Source organism: Chamaea fasciata, unplaced genomic scaffold (genome assembly GCF_029207755.1).
Source record: "Chamaea fasciata isolate MVZ Bird 193981 ecotype frontalis unplaced genomic scaffold, bChaFas1.0.hap1 SCAF_6, whole genome shotgun sequence".
In the NCBI taxonomy this organism is placed as follows: Eukaryota; Metazoa; Chordata; class Aves; order Passeriformes; family Sylviidae; genus Chamaea; species Chamaea fasciata.
The window spans coordinates 47,331,308-47,355,291 of NW_027094091.1; the positions used below are offsets into that span (position 1 = coordinate 47,331,308).

The 23,984-nt window shown below is 39.7% G+C and overlaps 1 protein-coding gene across 1 annotated transcript in view; it reads left to right on the plus strand.

The window, feature by feature from the left end:
- The first annotated feature begins 2,531 nt into the window (after nt 1-2,531).
- The window catches only part of DKK2 (dickkopf WNT signaling pathway inhibitor 2), a 41,345-nt gene continuing 19,892 nt past the window's right edge, over nt 2,532-23,984 (plus strand). Inside the window, exon 1 of the mRNA XM_066186267.1 lies at nt 2,532-3,105. Within this exon, the coding sequence (XP_066042364.1) occupies nt 2,848-3,105 (258 nt within the window). The 5' untranslated portion in view covers nt 2,532-2,847. The remainder of the gene's footprint in view (nt 3,106-23,984) is intronic.

Genomic DNA, 23,984 nt, shown 5'->3' on the forward strand with positions numbered 1-23,984 from the left:
TTTATTGTCATGAATTCTCTTTGCACGTCTCATCAAATTATTTTGTTCTCTTTGTAGTCTTCCCTTATTCCAAGAAACTGTGGTGGATAATACTCTACCACTGACTGAAAAATTTGTGTTCCTTCCTGGGTAAGAGAAACACAGGTGAGACGAGAATTTTCCATGATATTACCTATTAGAGCTTTTCCTGTGGACACAGATAGCTGTTTGGTTTTGGGTTTGGGAGGGCTGAAGCACCATGAGGGCTGGGTGTCAAAAGCCAAGTCAAAAACAATCAAAAAAGTCTGGCTCATATCTCTTTCCTGTGACACTGCAAATTGCTTTCTGATTTTTCAGAAATATTTCCTTTAAAATGTCTTCGAGCATTACTGAGGATGAAGTCAGAAAGGTAATTTTAGTTTATTTGAAGCTGCACAAAGATAGAAAAAAAAGGAAATGCTGTGAAGATTTTTTTTCATTCTTTGCTCTTTGCCAAGCGGAGCAAAAAAAAAAAAAAATCAATTCTGAACCTAAGTTTTTGAAATCTAGTCCAATAACATTTCTTCCAGTTTCAAACCCAGTATATACAAACTCATCTGAAGCCTGAGTCAGAGCAAGTGCCATACTCTGTGGAAGATTTTAAAACTCAGTCGTGGCACTGACATGTCATTTCACTTGTTACTTAAAAAAAAATAGTAGTAATCCCCAAAAGTAAGAGACCATTTGATAAGGAAGATAAATAAACCAAAAAACTGCCCCAGGAGACGGATTTAAATCCTCTCAAACTATTCTAAGGTTTGAGCTGTGGACAAAGACACAAATGACTCCATTCTTCACATGATGCTCTGTTTAATATAATACAACCCGCGCATGAGGTTAGGACACATCGCTAGCAGTCTCATGATGCCAGCTAGACAACATTTGAAAAACCTTATCCAAGGTGGTGTGGTTCCTGGGGCATTCCTGCAGAGAGCTCCCAAATCCCCAGGAGGGCTTCTGCTCACTGCAAGGGAGCAGCAGCACTGGAGGCCCAAATGGTGCCTGGTTCCTTTCTGGTTTTTCTTGCCTTGGCAACTGCCATTTGCACAGCAGTTAATTCAGAATAAATGAAATTTCAAAGTGCACATTTCTTGTTCTCCCCCTTCTGCCATGTAAAGGGCTAGGGTAAGAGGAAATGATTGATAGATTAAAGACCCTCTGGAAGAGGGGAAAAGCAGGAAAATTCTCTCCGCTGTTCCCAGATCAAGGTAATGTTCATACAAGAACACGTGGGACAGCACGAACGCTGTTCCCCTCACCACCTTTTGTTCCCTCCACCCCACTTTCACGTGTCTGGGGGAAGGACAAGGGCTTGTAGCTGCTCCATGGCAGTAACTGAGTGCCTCATGGTGATGTTCTCTGCTTCGTTCTAGATCTGTTGCTGCGAAAAGAGCTGTACTGTGCTGCTAATTTTATGCTCTGTGTCCCTGTATACCTTCCTGTTTCTGAAACCCACTGTTTTGGTGCTGCAGCGAGGTGATGCATTGGATGGTGTGGGTGTAGTTCGTAGCACTGGGAGTTTTCTTACGATTGGATGTGTGCTCATGCCAAGGAAATAGAGAAGGTGGATGCCGTCTTGGGTTGATGGTGGCACTGTGGCAGTGAGAAGGGTCAGGTGTGGGAGAGTGCAGCGCAGCCTTCTCGGCTGGACGTGCCCTTAGCTTGGGCGGCGGACATCGCTGGCTCGGGCAGCAGGTTCGGCAGGATTCGCTGACCTCCCAGCTCTGCGGGAATGACGGGCTTTGAGCGTCCGAGCGTTTCGGGGAGCTGCAGCACCTCGACACGCGTCCCAGAGCGGCAGCCCGGTGTCGGGGAGGGGGCACGGCGGGGCTGAAGCCCCGAGCGGGGCAGGCCCGGCCCGGGCAGACCCCGCCGGAGAGAGGGGGAACCCGCCAGGCTGGCGGGAAGGGGAGACGGAGGGGACGGAAGTCTCTGCGCGGCGTGTGCCCCCCGGGGATGGGGGTTGCAGGCTGCGGAGGGGCCAGCCAGACACTTGGAGACACCGAGTGCGAGGGGCAGCAACGCAGGAAGTCCGACGGGGGCTCTGCCGCCCCTCCCGGGTCTCGGCGCCCCCGCCGCGAGAGGGGCCGGTCCCGGGGCTCCCCCGCCGCCAGATGCCCAGAACACCTCGCCCCGCACCGGCCGGGCTGTAGGAGGAGAGGAGGAGGAGGAGGAGGAGGAGGAAGAAGAGTAGGAGGAGACCGGGCGCTTTCACTCCTGCTGACTGCAGAGGCTAAGGAAAAAGACAGAAAAAGGAGGAGGGGAATAAAAAGTAAAGAGGGGGGAGAGGGAGTGAAAGAAAAGTAAGCTCAGCTTTTGCCGGTGCTGCTTGGATTGGATCTGGTTTGAGTTTCCTCTCTGCTGGCTTGAGCAGCAAGAGAAGGAGGAGTGGGGGGAAGTAACTCGCGCACTCTTTCCTCTGAAACTTCAGCAAACGTGCCGGTGCCTGCGCTGGCGAGGAGCTGCCCGGGTGCAGTTTCCTCGCAGCTTATTGCTCTCAGTTTCTAGAGAACTGCCTGGACTTCTCGAGGATCTGGAGGAAAAAGACATCACAGACCTGGCAGTTGCTCACTGCCTATAGACTTGACACTTTTTTTTTTTTTTTTTTTTCCCTAAAGGATACTTTTAAAAAAATATTTTTCTCCCGTGTTTCAGAACAGCAGTTCCTTGAGTGGCTCTGAAATCCAATGCTTCCTTAAAAACTTCGGGAGATATTTTTTAAGACTTCCCCCCCCACCTTCTGTTATCATTGCTAAAAAAAAAAAAAAAAAAAAAAAAAGAAAAAAAAAAAAGAAGGAGAAAATAGATAATCCTTTTGGGGGAGGGGAGATGATCGTGCTGATGTGGAATAAGTGCTCCTACTGTCTCCTCTTACTAGCCGCGGTCCTGATCGTGGAGAGCTCCCAGCTAGACAGCTCCAGCTCCAAGGTGAACTCCATCAAGTCCACCCTGATGGGGGAGGCTCCAACTCAGGCAACCAACAGATCTGCAGGCATCCACCAGGGACTGATGCTTGCTAGCAGTAAGAAGGGCAAAATGCTAGAGCAGATGGGAAAACCTCCCAAGCACTATCACCGGCAAGGAGAGGTAGGACATCTCTTCGTTGCTCGAGTGTCTGTCCATCTGTGTGTTGTATGTAAATAATTGCTTGTCCTCTCCCTCACATTGTTTTCAGAGCTTTAATGTGCTAAATTAATTTATTTACTTCATTGGGCTTGCCTGGGACAATATCATCTCATAACAGGTGTTAAGAGCTGTGCAAGTGGGAGGTGTAAACCATTCATTTTTTTCTGTAGGGTTAATAACTGATGGAAGAAAGAGCAATCTAAAAAACTATAATCTTCAGCATTTCTTTGTCTGACTCCTTCAAAAGGCTGCCAGAAGCAAATGAAGAAATTTCTTTACTAACTTTCAAGACAGTAAATGAGTTTAATTTGAATAGGTGAGGAAAATTTGAACATGAAGTAAAAATTCACAGCAGTGTAACAAACTTGGGTTTAGAAATCACACCTCACAAGTTGGTCTCTGGTATCATGATCCTTGGTGAGAATAAAAAAGCATGCTATCCCTGTCATATGGTTTAAAGTACAGTCATTGGTTTAATAAGACAGAAGACAAATTCTAAGTTCCTTGTCCAGAATATGCTCCAGTGCTTGTGGAAGTTTTGTTTGGTTATGAGAGCTTGAATGTAAAAAAGATAGGAAAAGTTATAGAAAAAAAGAGAAGGTTAATGTTAAGGAAAGAAGAAGGAAAAAAAGACCACACCCAAAAACCAAACCAAACCAAAACAAAAAAACCCAAAAAACCCCCAAACCCACCAAAAAAAAAACCAAAACCAAAAACCCTGACTTACTTGTGCAGCCTCTCTATCCTGCCTGGAAACTTGGAAGTCTGATAGAAAATAATCTTCATTCAACTATCCTTTTGCTAAACTCTAAAGCAGTATTTTAAGCCATCAGTCCTGTTCTGCCCTCTCAAGTCTTAACTTGGATGGTATGAATGTTGCGTGCTGTGATGTTGAAAGAGGTAGACTTCTTCAGAAAACATAGATTTTATTGGGTATTTTTAGTATCTCTAAATGCAGCTGCTTTTAGTGAGCAACAGTGTAGTAGCAAGAGAGCTGCCAACATTCAGTGCTAAAAGGGCAAAATACCAATGCCTGAAGAGTCTGTATTTGCTTAAATTTTCTTTATAGCAGCAGAGAAGCTGAAAATTCAATTCACTAAATTTACTTGAGTGTTTCACATCAGCTTCCTAATAATTGAATGTTATAATTTGGTTTTGCGCACTGGCATAGTAACAGGAGTGGTAGTTTTATTTTCTGTGTGTGAGCAATTTGTTTTTAAACCACTCAAAACTTTCTTTCCCTAGCCACTGAACTGCTTTGTAATTTACCCAGAATTTGGTTGCCTCTCCTTACATCTAAGCAAAGTTTAGCAAGAGATGCCGTGATAAAGTTTCATGTTAATAAAGTGCTGTGCTCTTCTCTAGTTCACATTTTACTAATTACTGTTACATTACTATGTTGAATCCCCTTGAGGAGATAGAGGTGCCCAATGCACCTTCTTTTGCATTCTCCTTGGATTTTCTTTTGTTGTCAACATATTTGTCAAATGTCAAAGTACAGGTCCTATTTTCCCACTGAGTGTTATCAGTCTCATGAGTTTTGTGAGTCTGTGCTGCCCAGCCTTTGCCTTTTGGGGAAGTCTTGCCACCTTCCCCTGTGTACGACATCTTCAGCGCTTCACTGTGTATTCAGCGCACTGTTGAGGATTATTGACTATAATTCACCCAGTTCCTGAAAAACAGTTTGTGCTGCCCACCACTTGTGTTTGCAAGATTTGCCCCTAACTTGCCAGCCTGTTCTGGGATTTCTGGGCACTTCCAGTTACTGGCATGAACTCACAAGGCACACTTCAAGCAAGAGACAGCACTGTAAGTATCTGTAGTGGTAGAAGATACATCATGCATGTTAAGATTTCATGTTTGTAGCATAAGGAAAGACCCCCGGAGAATTGGTGGCTGTGACTCTCAGGGAGTGAAGCCTGACCTCCCATCAAGGGCTGTCAGCGCTGAATTTATCCTCTCTCCCTGAGATTCTGTCCCCAGATCCTGCATGGCCTCACACAGATGTATGTGAAAATGACACAGATTTGCTCCCAATAATTCTAGATGCTACTTTTGGCCATCTGCCTGAAGCAGCACAGTTAATGTAGAATTTCCATAAGAAGAGGAAAAGAAGGGAAAAGACAAGGAAAAGAAAATGAAAGAGAGGAAAAGAAAAGAGAGAAGAAAAGAGAGGAAAGGAAAAAAGGGAAAATAAAAGAAAAAAGAAAAGAAAAAAGGGAAGAGAAGAAGTACTTCTGTGAAAATGTTTTCTCTCTAGTGATACTTCCAGCTGTAGGGCTGGTAAACCGCTGTGTTTTTTAACAGTGGTGTCACGCATATCAACCAATTAAGACATGACATTTTTATAATCTTTTTTAAAGTACTCTCTTATTAGGTTAGTGCTTAATTTGTTTAGATTATGGGACTTTGCACTGAAGTTTACCATGCCACTTGCCAAAGAGCAGGGCTATGCTTTTCTTTCTAACACAATCTGTTGAATTAGTGGAATCTGTAATGTCTCAAAAGTAAGAGGATCTTTTATATCTTGGCAACATTAGATGGTGAGTTGAGTGTCTTGTTTACAACTAGGAAATAGTTTAAGTGAGGACCAAGGATATGCAAATTAAAGAAAAATTAATAGAATTTTGCTGTTGTGAGGGCTCTGAGGTGTGCTTTCGGCTCTGTACATACACGTGGTGGAAATCACCAAAACTGATGAAAGGACCATCAGCCTCCAACCTATTTGCTTTTCAATTGTGTAAATTCTCAGGACTAGGAGCAACTTGGGAGTGTTTAATCAGCAATAAATCAACCGATACAATAGTTCATGGCTTATCTGGAGTGTTGATGTTTTTCAGCTGGTAGTTACAGTGCTTCTGCCCAGAAAGGGAAGATCCAGCACTCTTTTGTCAGGCAAAGTTCCAGTTTAAATTAATGAAAATACTCACATGAGCAAAACAAGCTGATCCAGCTTGAAGAGGGACTGGCGGGGCAAATGTGGATTTTAGTCAGATTTAACATTTTTATGTCTTTCTGAGGAATATTATTTATTTTCTGTTCTTATTCCCTTTACTGCCTTGGATCAGCAGAGAATGAGAAGCACTGATGTGCTAAATCGGTGAGATTTCATTCTCTTCACTGTTCTTTACTGTCACGACAGCTTTTCCTTTTCTGCGAACTCTTAATGTTTCCCCAATTTCACAAAGAATCAGAAAGTATCTGCAGCATTTGCACAAGGGAAAAATATGCTCAAAAATAGTGCTGTACAGTGCATGCTAATCTAGGTTACTTTGGGGGGATCAGGATTATATACTGTCAGCTATTTATTTCTTTTCAAAACTTGATTTAGAGAAATGCTTCTAGGGACATCCAACACCTCAGTTCCCTGACCTGTCTGTGAAAGTGTTCTGGATATATCCCCTCTCCAGGTAAAATGATACAGTGAACAGGGTCATAACTGACAGCGAAGATAGATTGATTTTTTCTCTCTGTTAGCTATAGCTTCCACTGTATTTGGGCAAGGTCTCCCATGTGAGTGGGAGTGCTCTAGCTCAGCTATAGAGATGCAACCTGAAAGGAAAAATAGAACTTATTGTACGGTGCTTAAAAAGTATAGCTATTCCACAGATTCCTGGTTGATGACTTTGTAGCCTCTTTAATTCACTTCACCATCTTTTAGACTTCTTGCCTCTGGGTTTTAGTCCCCTCTCTCCTCTGAGGTGTGTCCCCTCTGTCAATGCTGGGGTTTGCACACCTTCACATTCAAACACCTTTAATGGTCTGGTAGGCTGTGACTTACCAAGCTTTATTTCCAGCTGTTTTCCTTCTTTAGTCTATGGGTGCTATTGTCATCTCCCCTTCCCACCTCCTGGCCACAAGCTGTTGTTTCAGCTCATTCTCCAGCAACATGTATCTCTCATTCCCTTTGTCCCTTTGCTGCTGCATGGCTGTTTGGGTTTGTGCTTCCCATTGAAGACTGTCCCTTCCCCATGAGCATGATGGGAGCAGTAGCAATGGAGGGAAGAACGGGGTCATCGAGTAGAGGGAACTGGCATATCTGTAGGGCTGACTAAGAGATAATGAGTTCTGGAAAAGGGAGAGAGGAGTGAAAAGCTGGGACAAGTTTTACCGCTGCAGAGGCCCGGCAGAGAGCTATCAGATAAGCCTTAGTATTCCAAATGCACTTGGTTTAATGTTAAAGATGTGTTTATTTTTTTTTAATTCTATTGCAGCTTGAGCTAAGAGGTTTGAGACCACAGAAGCCAAACTAAAGAGGAATTTATTCAAATGTCTAATTTGATACTGATTTCATACCTGTTAACGCATGGACATATGTGTGTTTCTTGGGCAGGACATAGTTACCCACAAGAACTTGCTGGTAAATGTTTGGATGATGCTTTGTAGCAAGTAAAACAGTATGAGATGTAGTAATTGAATGCAGTGCTCTGACAGTGTTAGAAGAAAATGTACTAAAGACACCAAAAATGTAACCACAATATCTTAAATAGCTAGCAACCAAGACAGTAAAAATTATTTCTAAATGGGATTAAAAATAAATTAATTTAAATAACTAGAAATTACATCCACCAATAGCTGCCTTTTATTTTTTTCAATTTTAAAAAATACCGAATTGCTAAATCTGCAGACGCCAACAGAGAATTAATTCTTTGCTCTTGCCGTTTGGTGTTAAAAATCTGGGTGACATACTGGTTTACTGGCAGCAGTCTTGCTAAACAACCTACTGGCTTTTCTCTTAATTGCAAAAAATGAAGTGCAGAGTATTATCTCTTTCCTGGGTCATGCTTGGTGTCCCCTTCAAATTGTTATTATTAACTGATGTCATAATATACAGCAAAAGCTCCTATAAAGTAGCTTTACTACAAATATTTCCTATTGGCTTTGCAACAACGCCTAGAAAATTTCTAGAATTCTGATATGCTGCTGGGTGTGTAAGTACTTAGGAGGAGTCAGTTTCTGTATGGAAAGTCTGTCAGAGCTTAATGACAACATAGAAGATGATGAAGCATGATTACATTTTCCCCTCAGAAAAGTGAGTCTGATTAACTCATTATGTTTGATTAACTGATGCTTTGCAGATGCAAATATAGCATGAGTTTAATTTTGATCTTAATTATCTCCGCACCGGATGTATCTTGCAAGCACTTCGTATCTCATGGCTTGTCAATAGAGCCTTTGGTCCTTTAACACTTGTACTTACAAATGCCTCACCCTGGAAATGTCATTCAGGAGGAATTCAACTCTACAGAGGAGGAGCCCCATTAAGCTTCTGCTTCTGTTTGGTTTTTCAGCATGGCTTTCCTCTCCAGGTTTTGTTTATCTGCTAATTTTTTTAAGTTTTATATATATGTAAAAATGTTAATTTGGAGAACAGCTTCAAAGCAGAGAGCTTCCCCTCCTCCATGTGCTTGCCAAGGTCCCTACCAAGTTCATGCTACCGTCTGCATGCACACACTGATCGTGGCTGGCAGGAATCAGGGTGTGGTGGAGCCAGCAACCCCTGCTTGGCCCGCCATTGCCATGGGCTTGTCACCATGTCCTGTTCTGATGCTGCAGAGCTTTGTGTTGGTTTTGGCACCGCAGTCATGAAATGTTTATGATGGATTTAAGGAGCTGAAGTTTGTATGACACCACAGACATGGTGGAGAAAGGTAGAAGCCGCCATTCTGCTTTTCCTGCACTGGTAAAATTCCATGTGTATTAAGAATTTTATATTTATTCTTTTTTTTAGTGAACTGAAGATAATTCTTTTGAAATCTTTGTATTACTGCTGTGTTCTAGGAAGTGTTTCTGGTACTTTTAGGTTGAAACCTATAGGAAGCTACTATGAGCTTCATATCCATGGATGTGGGAGGCCAATACAAAAGCTGAGAAGATGAGAAGGTTTTCTTTGCTACTCTTTTAAAATGAATTTTTTCTGAAAAAGTTTTTATTTTCATTAGAGACCATGAACTTTAGCTTGTCTTTTTTTTTTGCCAAGTGTAGGATGTGCATTGGCAGTGTGTGTCCCCAAACCATCACTTTTCTTCAGTGTGACTTCTTTCCTTTTTGGTTGAAGGTCAAATTTATTCTAATGGAAATTGTAATGAACATCAAGTAATTTTCAAATTGTAATGAAATGTGGAAATAGATGATTTATGGTACTTCCAAGCTAATTGCAGAATCCTTTGCTCTAGAATGGGCTACAGAAAGTAGTGTTAGAGAGAGAGTGAGATGGCTTAAAAGGATACATATGTTCATACTAAAGAACTGCATAATACTAAATCACAGCAATCTTCAAATAAAATAATGGGTTTTGTTCATTTAGGTAATAGTTTTTTTGGAATCGGACTTAAATACATCTATGATTAATACATTTGTGTTCATATAAACCGGACTTGAGTTGTGAAAATAAATGGATATAAACACACTGTGGGAACATGGAGTTCACTCATTCAGCAGCTATTTTGTTCTTACTAACAGAAAGAGCAGAGCAATGCTACAAAAAAGAAAAAAAAACTTAAATGTTTTTGGGTTTTCCCCCCTCAAAGCACATAAGCACACGGTTCAGCCCCTTGGGACTTTCTTAAAGCTAAGCTTTGATATGATTGAATTTTCATATGCATAGTAATGAATCTTTGAGACATGCATGTTGCACATGTGTAGTGCAAATGGCACTGGTTTAGCATTTTTAGCAGTAAGCAAAGGCAGACTGCTCTGCACATGCTTGGAAATGAGGTGTTGCTTCACTCTGCAAGCCCTCTGCCTCATTCTCTGTGCATCATGTAAGTGTGAACCAGGCTGTGCATGCTTTTAAAAGCATATTTATCGGTCCAGTGAATGAGAGGACAGGGTTCAGTTCTACGTGTTTTGGCAGCTTGCCTTGAGTAAAGCAGTGACTTGCTGTCAGCATGATCTCCTCTCTCCAATCTGAAATGACTGCAGTGGAGATCTCTTAAAGGAACTGCGAACACAATACGTTGATGTTGCAGCAGGCAACTTTTATTCTTGGAATCTCATTCTTAACTGGAGCAGCATCAGGGAAAGTAGTGCATCTGATGGGGGAAGATCTCCTTTACTTTTCCTTTTACACAGAACAAGGTAGCGTCCTGAACTAGATTCGTTTTTGGGGTTTTTTTTCCTATATGTTCCTACTGAAAATGGTGCACCTCTTCTTGACAGTCTGAAAAGATACCAACATTCTGCTGTGGCCTGACCTGTCAGGATTAGTACATACTGCAGTGTACTTGCCATATTTCTTTGTTTCTTTTCTTTTGGATTGGAAATGAGAGCGCAGAGCCCTCCTTCCTGGTTTGTGTTGGACTCAGGATGCTGTTTTCTACCTCAAAAAATAAAAGTTTGTGTTTCTCTCTATCTTCTGGGGTTTTAGGTTGCCCATACAGAGACTGAGCTATGAGTCTTTTACTCTCCCTTTGGTAGGAGTACTAGGTGTTTGCTTACTTTCTTTCTTTTTCAAACGTCATCTCCCTGTCATTCTTGAGGAGGGAGGGAAGACAGGACATATCAATGGTCATGTTTTGCCAGACCTGCCATTCTTAAATTTCAGTTTATCATCCACTCAGGTAGCAATAATGACATCATCTGACTCATATAACCAACCACTCTGTGTGAGCTGAACAATATGGGGTTGCCCAGCGAGACTGAAAGTTGTTCTTTCAAACCAGTTGCTGTTACTCCCAACAAAACAAAATTTCTATTTGCATATTTTTCATAACCAATTCCTGTGGTAGGTTGGGAGAGTGGGTTTAGGTCAGAATTGAGGAATGGAAATTTTGGGAATAAAGGAAGAACCATAAAAACAGGAGGTTGCCATCCACTCTCCACACTTTCTCCATGTGGAGCCAAATGTTAATGCTGCCTCATGTCATCTTACAGGTAAAGAGGAAAATTGCCTAGGCTTAAAAGTCTACTTATAGTTTGGTGGTAGTACTAAACTGCTTAGCTGCATACAATGTTTTTGTAATTGTTTAAATAAATACAGAGTTTTTAAAATGCACTTTAGGAATGCTTGTAAACTTCTGTGCTTGGATTTGTCCCCATTGCTATCTTCCAGACATCCCACTCCTCGCCAGGAAAATGGATTTTTAACAAGAAGAATCCTCTGGAAATTACTGTCTGAGGGGGTCCTGGCCACAGCAGCTGCAACAAATTGCCACTGAACTTCAGTACCAATTGTTTTTTATTGCTAAAAGGATAAGTGACCAAGTGAATACTTGTATTACAGCTTCATGACAGTTTATTAAATATCAAATTGTAGTGTGTGATGCTGTGTAACCAGAAGATTAAGGTTTTCTCTGCAGAGAAAAATGTCTCTCAGACTTTGTACCGATGCTTAAGCTGCAAGAGGGTGGGAAAGCCATTCCCAAACTGTTCTGTGGTTAGGCTGTCTTTGGGTTTTCCTTTGCTGGGGCTGGTCAGTGATGTCAGCACAAGCAGAGCTATAACTGCATGAGGAAGCTGAGAAGTCATGGCACTGCAATCCATTGGTCCACCTCCTGCTGAGGAAACAAGTCCATGGGGGGCTTTTCCTTAGCAAGAGGGTTTTGAGTAGCAGCACAGCTTCAGCATAGCTCAGATTATGCTAACTGGGAAGCATTTTTGGCATGATTTTTCAAATAAGCAACACAGAGTCCAGGAAGGTCAATAAAAGATGGAGGAAAACCATGAGATAGTACGGGAGGTGTGCTTGTGTCTTTGAGCAGGATTTGCCACCTGGAAAGGGTCTGCTTGCCCTTCTCTCAGCCTCTCTGCTCTAACTTTGAGGGTCTGTCCTTCCCCAGACATGCTGGCCTCACTGTCACTGCTGTGGGTTTGGGACTTGGGTTTGGTTTTGTCCATTACAGTTATAAGGATGATGCCTTTTCTTAAGCACTATCCTCTCAAGTTATCGGTGAAGAACAGATAAGAGAATCTTTATTTTAGGCACACATGTGCACTGCAGGTGTAAAGGGAACTCTTAAACTGTTTATGAGCACACAAAGCCCCATGAACAAAGAGGGCAGAAAAGAACGTTGTCATTTTACCGAAAAATATGTTTTAAGGCCCTGTTAAAAAATGAAGTCAAAACAGAACAGCAAATGGGCTGCAGATTGTCTGTGTGAGAGGGATTAGCACTCTGGAAATCTCTGATTTTTCTGAACAAGCTTGTGCCACAGACAGTTCCAGTTAGCCGAGGTGCCATTTGACAGTGGAAGGGGTATCTACTGTCAGGCTCTTGTCTTGGAGAGTTACCCACAAGATCCTCTTCAATAGGCACACACAGGTGAGGAGGATAGCACTGCCTTAGCTCTGTTTTAAAGGTTTTAGATGACTCGAAGCCAATGGAGACATCGTACGAACAGGTGTGATAGTGGGGTGTGAGTACCAGGTCTGGGGTGCCCTTGTCACTTCTAAGTTTGGTGGGATTGAAGTCTCTTTTACTGTTAAAGGGTCAGAATAGTCAAGGATCACTAAAGTGAAAGAAAACACATTACTTTCTTTAACAGCCATGTGAGGATATCTTAATTTCTTTGGAACAGCTTTTAGGTACACTGAAGGTAGCATCCATAATGGTGGTGACAATTCAGTACCCGAACAAAAGTCATGTAACTCATTCTGCTCCAGCACTGCTTTCCAGCAGATGCACCAAAGAAATTTGGCCATAGATGCAAGTTCATGCTGCCCAGAAATGCTACACTTCAGCTCTTTGCTCTGCAAAGTGTGCTGCTTTATTGCCCTTCTTATCCAAGAAGTGCCACATACTTCTGCTCAGAAAGCCGTCTCAAAGCTTTGGCACTGTTTATCAATAGGATGAGTCTGAAATGTATTTATGTACCTAACTCCCTGAATGTTTTCAGTGGGAACTAGGTTCTGCATGCATTTAGGGAGTGGTGTCATGGTCTTTTCCATGCACAAGAGAAACTCAGAGGAAGTCGTCTGTCTGAGACTCTGGCAAGGAATGCTCAGGGATGAGGACCTCTCTTCCCTATCATTACCTATGTAAGGTAGTCCAAATTTAGTCATCAGAATAATTTGTTATAATTATTTTTACAGAAAAATTAAATCAGAATAGTTTATGCTGTTTCCTCAATGATGAAATAATTATATAAAAGATCAGTTACAGATCGTATCTAATGTAGCAGACACGGTTATGCTGGCCCTTTTCTCTGGGTTACAATCTTTATCCAGAGTAACTTTTTTCTTAAACTAGCATCTTTTTTCTTTTTTCTTTTTTCTTTTTTCTTTTTTCTTTTTTCTTTTTTCTTTTTTCTTTTTTCTTTTTTCTTTTTTCTTTTTTCTTTTTTCTTTTTTCTTTTTTCTTTTTTCTTTTTTCTTTTTTCTTTTTTCTTTTTTTCTTTTTTTCTTTTTTCTTTTTTCTTTTTTCTTTTTTTCTTTTTTCTTTTTTTCTTTTTTTCTTTTTTCTTTTTTCTTTCTTTTTTCTTTTTTTTATTTTTTTCTGTAAAACTGGATGAGAATGCAGAGTGCAGAGATGTTGCAAGGAGAGCTGTAGTGCTTGTCTTTAATGAGCCTCTTCCTGACCCACCCTATGTAAAGCAGTTGACACATCATGTGTTGTGCAGCTGGGACGGCTACCCTGGCACATGTCTCTGATATGTGAACGTATTGACTCTAGCCTTTTGGAAGCACTGGTCCCATGCTGTTCTCCAGAGTCATGTTTAAGTCATTTCCCAGATACCATGGATATAGGACTGGTAGGAGCAAAAGTTGAAGTGGAATTCACGAGTTCAGATTTAGCTGATTCTGTGAAAACAGATTGCACAACACAGACTGACAGTTTCTGGATTTGATTTTCTCTCTTTCCTTGGTTTGACCTCCAGTGCTCCTTCTGTCAGCTGGTCAGTATTTGGTTCTGAAGTTGTAGAGTTTGTGCTTTTGTGTATGTATGTGTGAATGAGTTTTTTTTGTTTCAGTTTTTTTGTGGTGTTGTTGTTTTACTCTTGCAGTGTAGCCCCTTTAATTTGAATTTTACCCTTTGTTAAAAGGGCAGGTGAGTTTCTGCGAGACAGCAGCTGGAGTGCATGAAGGATGCTGGGGTGGCACAGGGATGAAAGTCAGGCAGGGTGATCCACATTGCTGAACAGTCGGAGCAGACAAGAGCAGCCATGAACAAAATTCGTGCCCTGTCAGTGGTACAAGGCCCATCTCTGTCCCTACAGTATGGGGATCTCAGCTGCTCCTGATGCTCTTGACTTCACTGGAAGTGTTTGTTCTTGTATTCTTTGACCATTTGTGAGTAAAATGGTCACTGCTTTAACTTTTGATGCCCTTCTGCCCTAAATTTCCCTATTGTTGGGAAATCAATTTAAAGAGTAGGTACTGGAGCACATTTTGTGAATGTTTGCTTCTTCTAAAGTTCATTTTAACTGTATGTTTCACCTCAATATTTTTCAGAACAAAAGAATCTCTCATGCTCCTCTTTCCTGACAGTAAGTGTGAGGCTGAAGCTTCCTTCTTCCTCCCAGCCTACCTCAGAAAACACTCTCTCAATACATAGCCTTAATTGTATGTGCGAGTAAAATATCAAAGTTATTCTTTCAAAAAGATTTGACATTTTTTTACCAGATTAATGGCAGATCAAAATAAAATTACCCCATCTTTGCTCTTCAAATACTTGTGCCAATGGAGCCATAGCTCAACTACAAAAACTTTAAAGAAATGGAATTGCCAAGGTATAATCCATTTCATAACTGATTAGAATAACTATTAATTGATCAAAAATAACAGGATTACTGCCGCATTTCACCATACAGGGAAGCTATGAGCAAAGCTTCACATAAATCTTTCTGTCCAACTTGTTGGCAAATTTTCCATTCTGGAAAATGGGCCCAGAAATTTTTACAAAAATTTATTCACAACAGTAAAAACTTGAGTGGACCACTTAAAGAGTTGCAGTGAATGCCAGTATACTGACCAGCTGAGAGATAAATCCCATGGGTAAAATTCCATTTCTAATAGTAAAACAATATATATGGCATCATGTGATTGCAATTTGGCACATACAGTGATAACCTGTAGTTTAGAGTCAGTTTAGTTATCTTTCACAGTGAAGCAGCAGCAGAGAGACAAAAATTGAATACTAAAAACATATAAAAATAAAAGCCAAGTGAAATATCAGGAAGTGGGGAAAAAAACCCCAGAGGGCCTTTTTAAACTGGTTCTAATCTCATGGTGCTGAGTATCTGTTAAAAGATATAAAAACGGTCAGGATTAAGTGGAGAAGGAGGACAGCAGGGATGAACATAACACAAGAACTGCTTAAATACAGGAGAAGGTAAATAGAACGCGATGACCCAGTTTGGAAAAGGGATGCCTATGGGAGAACAGGATGGAGAGAAATAAAGTAGTGAAGAGTCAGAAGAAGGTGAGTGGGGAGCAATCACTCAATGTTTGCTGTAGAAGAGGAGCCAAGAGCAGACAGTGTGAAATTATCAGACAGCCAGGAACTACTTTTTCATGTTGTGGAGCTCATTGCCACATGATGCTGTGGGAGCCACATGTGGGAACTGCTCAGATGGAGACAGAGAGGAGTGATTGCACTGGTTGGTACTGAACTTCCAGCCCCAGATGTGTCTAAGTGACTGTTGGCTGAAGCTGGAAGAATGCAACTGGGAGAAGTCCTGTGCTTGCCTATAATCTTATTCCTCTGAGTATTTGCATCTAGCTGGATGCTGGCCTGGCCACTTTTCTTTGATAGGTTAGTGAGTACTTTTATGTACTTACACAGTTAATAATTTTAATCAACATAAAAAAACCTTCTTTTTTTTAATCAGTATCATAAGTAGCCCAGCTTGTTGCCTCAATTTATCAGGAAACTTAAGCATATCTGGTTCAATGTAAGCATTTGTGTTTTGTGAACTTCTGTTAGGATGTGCATGTACAAATATTATGCAAAAACTTAACTACTGAGCTGAACCCAATCCTTGGGTCTGTGACAGTGGGCACTGATTTTCATATTCTCTCCAATGCCCATGGACATCAGTGTTAACACTCCCATGAGTGCCAGTGTGGCTTTGTTATCCACATTTTTAGTCAAAAATGTTGAATAGTCCAAAGAGGTTGCTGCAGCAAATGGAAAACATGACTACAATGAAAAGGAAATGGAAAAAAGAAGAAAGAGGCAAAGAGGCTTACAACAGATTTACAAAGTATGTAGGATACACAAGTCAGGGGAGACTTTTCAAAGATTTTTGCTAGAATTTAATCAGCTACACAAGTAAATACTTTCCAAAAAGAGTAAGATTTTCAAGTCATTCATTACTCAGAATGAAGATTTGAGGGTGGGCAGTCTTTTTTGCTTTTTTTTTCTAATTTCCTCAAGAATTTTGCTAATGAGTAAATCCTTTCCTTGCAAATTATCATTATACACAGGACTGAGTATCTTCAAATTTTTGAAAAGTCCAGTGTTTCCAAAGTTGTTACAGTTTTGATGGAAACTACTCTGATGCTGGGGAAGTACTGGGTTGGTTGGCTCTGTCTACAAATAGATACAAAAAGCTGAGGACAAAGAGCAGCTCAGGATTACAGTCAAACTCCAATAATCTCCCGTTTTATATTTGAAGTCAATTTGACCAGAGACTTTTGGGAGCCTAAATAGAATTCACAGTGTTATAAGAGCTGGTATATGTGTGTTTGTTTGCATGTCTTTTGCTGCTTTCACCAGATTCCTCTCTCCATCAGGCAAAAAGTTGGAGTTCACAAAGTATTGTGTCCCCTCTGTTGTTTTCCCCTTGCAACAGCCTCTGGTCACCATCTCTGACTTAATGAGTATTGATGGTATTAAATTTTTTTTTTTTAAACCCTCCTTTGATCTTCTCTTCCACCTGCAAACTCCCAAAAGAGTTAAAAGCCATGGTTGACACATATGTTTAAATACTTTGGCATTCAAACTTGGATTCCAACCATCCAGGTTCAGTAAAAAACTTGGCAGAGCTGCTGCCTCTCTACTGTGCTTGAGAGCAAGGTGTGACAGCTTGTGACCGGTTGATTGATGTGAAGATACTTAATGCATTTATGGCTAATGCAGTACATGAATTTTGGTAGATGTGACCAAGTCCAGTCTCCTCCCTTCTCTAAAGCATTTGTGGAAAGGAACTTGCTATCCTGAACTTGTCTGCTTGCTAAAATCTCTGACATCTTTTTGCTGGTGAAAAAAAAAATCCCAGCTAATGGCGTGTATTTGTTCATTCTGCTGTTTTTGTGCTTATGGAGCATTAGCTACTTGAGCAGAGTGTTTTCAATGGCTGTGTGAAGTAGTATGTACAAGGATCACAAATGCTTTGTTGGTTAGACTTCAAGTGTAATATTTGGTTGGCTCAGTCATCACTTACGTGAAATTTCTATGGCATTGGTTTTAAAAACCTGTCAGTGTATGCCATCTGAATTTCCCCATCATGTAAAATGCGCCTCTTTGGAAAAAAATATATGATATTTTAAGGAACTAAAAACGTTTGGAAGATGATAACATAGATGACCAAACCAAACATTTGCACAATGGGGAGTATTTTTAGATAAGAAAAACACAGAAGAAATTAAATGTTGTAAAGTTTAATAGGAAGTTCACAGGCTGAATATGATCCTGCGTAAGTCAATATGCCTTTAAACAGTAGGTTTTCTAAACTTGCCTTGGAATATTTTTGTTTTTAAAGATGCATACCTAACATAAAAATTCTTGGAATAAAAGGAATCTGCTTTTTTCTTTTTAATTGTTCAATGTGAAGAAAAAGGTGCTGTTTTCACAATTGGTAAGATTATAAGCAGAACAATAGCATAATTTATTGCAGAAAAGAAGATTATTTGTTTTGGGAACCTGCATTTGCTCTTGAATCAGCAGGTTATGCTGCATTCATTTTGTATCCTTCTCAGCTGTCATGCTCTCTCATCCATCTCTTTCTGATATTATATTAAACGCTTGAGTGTATAGAAATTTAGGTTCCCAGGACTCTAAATTAGACTGGAACTCGAGTTATCTGACAGACCTTTCAAACTGGGACTGTAATTCCCAGTTCATTTAGATACTTAATGATCACTCAATCTTCTGTCTGTGTTTCCACTTGCTCACTCACTTTTTACGCAGTAGGAGTCAGTCAATCTTCAGATCAGAAGCATATGGTACCCCTCCAGCAGACAAACATTTTCCACCAACATTTTGAAGAGAATGAAAATCTAAATAAATAACCCCCAAGGCTGAAAGCAGCCTATTCACCAAACAGTAATTCCACAGGAAAAATAAATGTTCAGCAAAGTGATCTTTCATTTGAAAATTGGATCCAGACTCTACAAACCGAGAAGGGTGAGCAACTGTGTCATATGTGATACAATGCAGTTTGTCTGCAAAGTGTGCTGCCACAAGGTACTGATGTTCTGCTTATGGGGAAATGCAGTCTGGGCAAAAATTAAACAGTTTGTTTGTCAGTAAACTGTTGAAGTCATGGTACCATGAACATTATTCCTCATGAATTATAAATGGTTAATGCATATGGATGATCCACCAGCTAGTTCAGAATGATTCAGGGCAGGTTCATCTTTCAACACTTCATTTTGAAAATGTAGATTTCTGTTCTTTTTAGAAAGATGGTAAAATCATTATGTCTGAAAAGCAAACAAAAATTATTCTGTTATGAACGTCAGACACATGGTTCCATGTTTATATTTTGCTCTACTATTGTAGTTTCTTGGTAGATTAGTCATTGCTGCCTTGTTTTTTTGCAAGGAAAAGAATTCACTTCTTCCGTGGAGCTTTCTTTAGTAGTAGTAGTAGTAGTATCTTATTGAGGATCAAGGGAGGAAAAGTAGTGTAAGGACTCCAGGGCCAGTTATCCTGTCAAAATGCAGTGTTATAACTCAGCTGCCTCTTCAAGCAACCACGTGAATTGGACATCCAAGGGTTCTTTTTTGAAAAGAAAAATCACTGCAAGCTATCATAACTTGGAAAATATAATTTTTCATGAGTTGCACTGACTTTTTTCCACCTGTGCAAGTCATCTGAATTGAAAGAAAATTTCAACAACACAATAATTGTAAGTTTATGATACTTAGAAGAGCTAAATCCAGTATCTTTGTGCTTCAGGCTGAGGTGAATTTGTGCTTAAATTGATTTAGCAAGGGATAAGGGATCAGTCAGAAAAAGTTGTTTAGAAGGTAACTAAAGCATTTCTACCTTTAAAATACTTACAAAATTTTAGCCAAGGGCATAATTTTAAGGGTGGTGTAGTAAAGAAATGATTTATCCTTTTCCATCTGTAATAGCATATGCTAATTTGATATTTCTTATATAACTTATGTATCTGTACATACGTGTATATATACTAAGACCATTTATCTTACTTGGATTAAGCAGGAAGCTTATAATTAATTTAATTAATTTTCAATTGTTTGTTGTTGTTGTTGTTGTTGCTGTTTTTTAACCAAACTGTGTTATTAAAATTGTTTTTACAATCTCTAGTCAGAAAAAGGGAAAACACCGTAAAAGAAGTTCAAGAAGTATTCATAAAGACCCAAAACCTTCAGTTCTTGTTAGAGGAAAATACTCCTTTTTTTGAAATTAGGTCCTTTGAAAGCAAAATTATTGATGATTTTAAAATTAATTATTCAGTCCTATTTAATGCTCAAAGCATAGGAAGTTTCCTTTTCTAAATAGTTTTGAAGATAAGTTTGGAGTTTGGAAATAAAGTAAAAATATTATAAAACAGGTTGCTTTAAAAGTGGCATAATGTGTTTTCATGTGTGTTGTTTTCCAAAGTTTAAATTTAAGCAGATCACGAACAGGATGAGACTTATTCTATCCCTTGGAGATTAGGCCTTTCCTGGGATCAGGCTGTGCACTTTTTCTGGTTTACTCATTACCAGTAGTAATAATTTTGTGATTGTCTTTAGGTCAAGAACTTTGCTGTTTATGCACATGCTGAAGAAGATTACTGTCTGGTTTCAGGTTAATAGGTGTGTTAAATGAGGGAAAATATTTGCTGTGTTAAGGAAATTCAGAAAACAGCTGATTTTAGATGGATTTGATGGCACAATTTAACATTTTCCCTTACTTCAACAACCTGATTTCAGGCGGAATGACTAGTTAAGACATTTGTAGCACAAAGCTAGTGTTTCTTTGGTTGAAGAAGCATTGTTAAAACATAAACTAATTTCAACTTGCAGGAACTGCTTTTGACTAAGGTCACCCCCCCAAAATAACCGCAGTAATAATAAATGTAACATTGATCTCGTGTAACTGTGCAAGAAATCTGAATTGTACAATCTGACTCCTTGGTACTACTTGTCATCTTCCTGTGGAAATTAGTGGGAAATTACAAATTTCTACCAACAGCAAATCTGGCCCTGCAAATAACTTTATATTCTTTTAACTCCTATCATTTTAAACCACAATGGCACAAAACAAACCTGCATTAATTCTTTCCTCTTAAAAGTGTGCATCTCGGCATATCTGACATCTAGCAGTAGTTAGGAATGTCAGTCAGTCTTCAAGGTTTGTTTTTATGAAGTTGTATGTCAGTTGAAACTGCCCTACAAATATGTGGTTTTTGTCCTACCCCTCAGCTTCAGACCCGCATTTTAAAACATGGTTGTAATGCTTGTTTGCTTGTATAGATAGACTGCTAGCTGTCTTGTGTTTATCACGAAAACTCGTTGAAAAACTCAGTTATTTCGAATTATTTCTAAACCACTTCCTACTTGGTAAGGTAAGGATGGGATTGATAAAACAAAGAAGTGTTCATTTGATGTGCGGTTTTGTGACTCACTGGGTAAAACTATTTATGCTGTGTGACTCCAGTAGTTTTTCAAACAACATCAAGGAGATATTTATTGGCACCGCTGTTTTTGTGGCACTGAGAAAGAATAAATAAGTGTAAAGGAACAGCTGTTTGAAGTTCTTCTAGCAGAATTTAAATCCCATATTTTCCAACAATTGGAATGAGTCTGCATTTGAATGCTAAACCAGAAAGGTTTATAGTGCATATGGTACCTATTTGAATTTTTTAAATGTCTAATTTCTGCTGTGGAAATGGAGGCCAGCTTGAGTTATTTATTGTGGGATGCAGAAGGAAATCACGGCCCTTTGCAGGGACACGTTAGAATCCCTGCACCATTCAGCCAGTTTTCTCCTGTCACACCTACTTAAATTTTCAAAAAGAAGCTTTAATGTATTGAGTGTGCTCTGGATCTTACTAGTTCTGAGCACTTATGACAGCTTTCAGAGATTGCTGGTGGCTCCCAGTAGATTGTAATTCTAGAAACAGGAGCCTGATGCTAAGCATCACCACCTGTTCCCCATTATTTTCCTTCAGAAGAAAACAATGCAAGTATAAGATTACAGACTAATGGAACCCATTTTCACTAAATAGGTACATTTGGTCACATGTTATTTGGTGGCCCATAAAAGAAAAAGAGGAAAATAGTATGCTGTTTTCAAAAGGGAGAAGCAAATAAAATTTAAATTGTTTCCTAACTAGGATGGCTAAACCAAATTCTTCCACGGCAGGTATACCAATATGTAAGTACATACAGATTGCTTGTTAGAATCACTGTGTTTTCAGTTTCATTTGCTGACATATCCTAAAAGGCTTTGGACTTCATCTCTTTGAAAATCCACTATAGAGCTAGATTTGAACTTTTTTGGCATTTGCACTGAATTCCTATTTCTGCTTTGCTTAAAACAATGCAGATCTCATCTCTAATCAAGGTTTCTCCACTGCCCCTCACTAGAAAAAAATATAAGCAGATATAGTATGGTTATGATACTTGCAAATTAAGTAGTTGTTTGTTATATTCTGTTATTATTTGCCATACACCAGCATGGTCCCATGTTTTATCTCTGCTAAGTAGTCATGTGACATGTATCTAGGTAAGTGAAGGAATGTTTAAAATTAATTCATCACTACTTTTCTTATAGGTGTTAGCATGTGCATGTAGGCAGTATGTTTTTCAAGCACAGAAGCCTGCGTATTTCTCCCCCCCTTGGAATCCTGAACACGTCAGCATTCACATAGAACCTGCGATAGCCTGGCATGCTCAGAGTACTCACCAGTCCTGGTTTTGGCTGCAGATCAGCCTCTAAATTGTATCTGTGTATCTGCTTCTTAGCACTTCTTGTTGATATTTTTCCTTTTGCTAATATCTTATTCCCAAGACCATTCTGGAAAAAAAAGTTTTTTCAAATAAGATACTTTTTGAGGTGTGTTATTTCCTGATTTTTGCAAATAAGGTTCAGCAGTTAATTTAATGACAGAAGATTAAGGGTGACTTTACCCACTTCTTGTACCTTTGGGGAGATGAGATGTTATTGGCAGTTTCTTTGCTGTGTTCATGCTTGCGTCATGAGACAAGCCCTTCAATCTGCAATCCCATCAGAATGAATGGGGTCACATGTGTGGGACACTTTGTAGCTACTTAAATTCATTTTCTGGAGTAGGTTTGGTGGCTGTATGAGGCAGCCTAAATGGAAGTACTGTCTCAGCCATAATTACCAATGGAGAAAGACTTAGGATCAAGCCTTTGATCTGGTTTATTCTCTCAGATATGTTTATTCTGTAGTATTGGACTGGATTCTTAAATCTGAAACTGGAACTGAGTTTTTGCACAGAGGTAGATTTATGGAGTGCTCTGTAGCTGCTTTTTTCTGAATGAAGTACTGCTCTAAGGACATCTATTCAGGGACTAGCTTTGCCTGCAAATCAGTTTATTTAAGCTTTGTAAGAGTTTCGTTTCAGATGTACCAGATGGATTTTGGTGGATATTGTCAGACCATGACATTACTCAGTACATAGATGAGTGGATGTGGTATTTCAGAAAAATTGACAGAGATGGTCTTAGCTTTTCTGTGATCAAAACAAATCATTTCTCTATACCCCTTTTCAAAAGTGTGTCCAAGTTGCTTTAACTGAAAGTGAATGCTTCCAACCAGCAGAAAATTTACATTTCATGATTTTTCTTCTATCATGTATTGATCACCAGCTCTTCAAATCCTTTCTCATGAGCTAAGTCTGTAATGAGTAAATCTATTGTGAAGCTCAGTGAAACCATGTGATCACTGTGAGGACTACTCCCATTAGGGAGAGATTGCAAGATCATGGCTTTTTAGCCTTTTGATTTACCAAATAACTTTAAAAATTCATTTTGATTTTGGCTGGGAAAGCCCCTTTGTTGGCCAGACACAAAATTTCCATGTGTTTACATCAGGTGTTTTCTCACAGAGCAGATAACAACAGTGCTGGTTTCAACATCTGAAAGCTCTCTGGCAGGATGGGTGCCTGCACCCAGCCTGGTGAGCTCTGTACGAATAGCTTAACTTTTATTCATGTAGCTTGCTAATAAAAACAGCGATCTGGGAGAGTCATGGGCAAAGTTCTGCCTAATGGAGTCTCATTTAAACCACAGTTTGCTGCTTTTCTTTTGAACTTCTTAAAAGTCTTTCTTGAGTTACACTCGATAGGAATGATAAGGGTACTACTGCACATTCCTCAGCAAATCTGTAACACACAGGGTGTTTTTCCACTTAGATGTGTGTGTATTTACATGGAAGTTGGGCCTAAGACAGAGTCTTGTTTCCAGACCAGATGTACTTTGACTTGAAGACTCTAAGATCATTAACTTCGATTTTTGGTGTATTGTAAACAACTGTGGCTTAGCCATGAGTAAAAAGCAGCGGACACTGAAAAGAAATGAGGAAAGAAAGTCAGTAAATGTTTGTATAAATAGCTGAAAGAGGTGCTGGGGAGGATCTAGGCATTTGTATTTTGCTCTTAGCATGCACTCCCTACTGGCTATTACCCTACAAATGACTGAGTCTTAGTGGTGTGACAAATTGTTTCCCTGCTGCTAATGCTGACATTTGT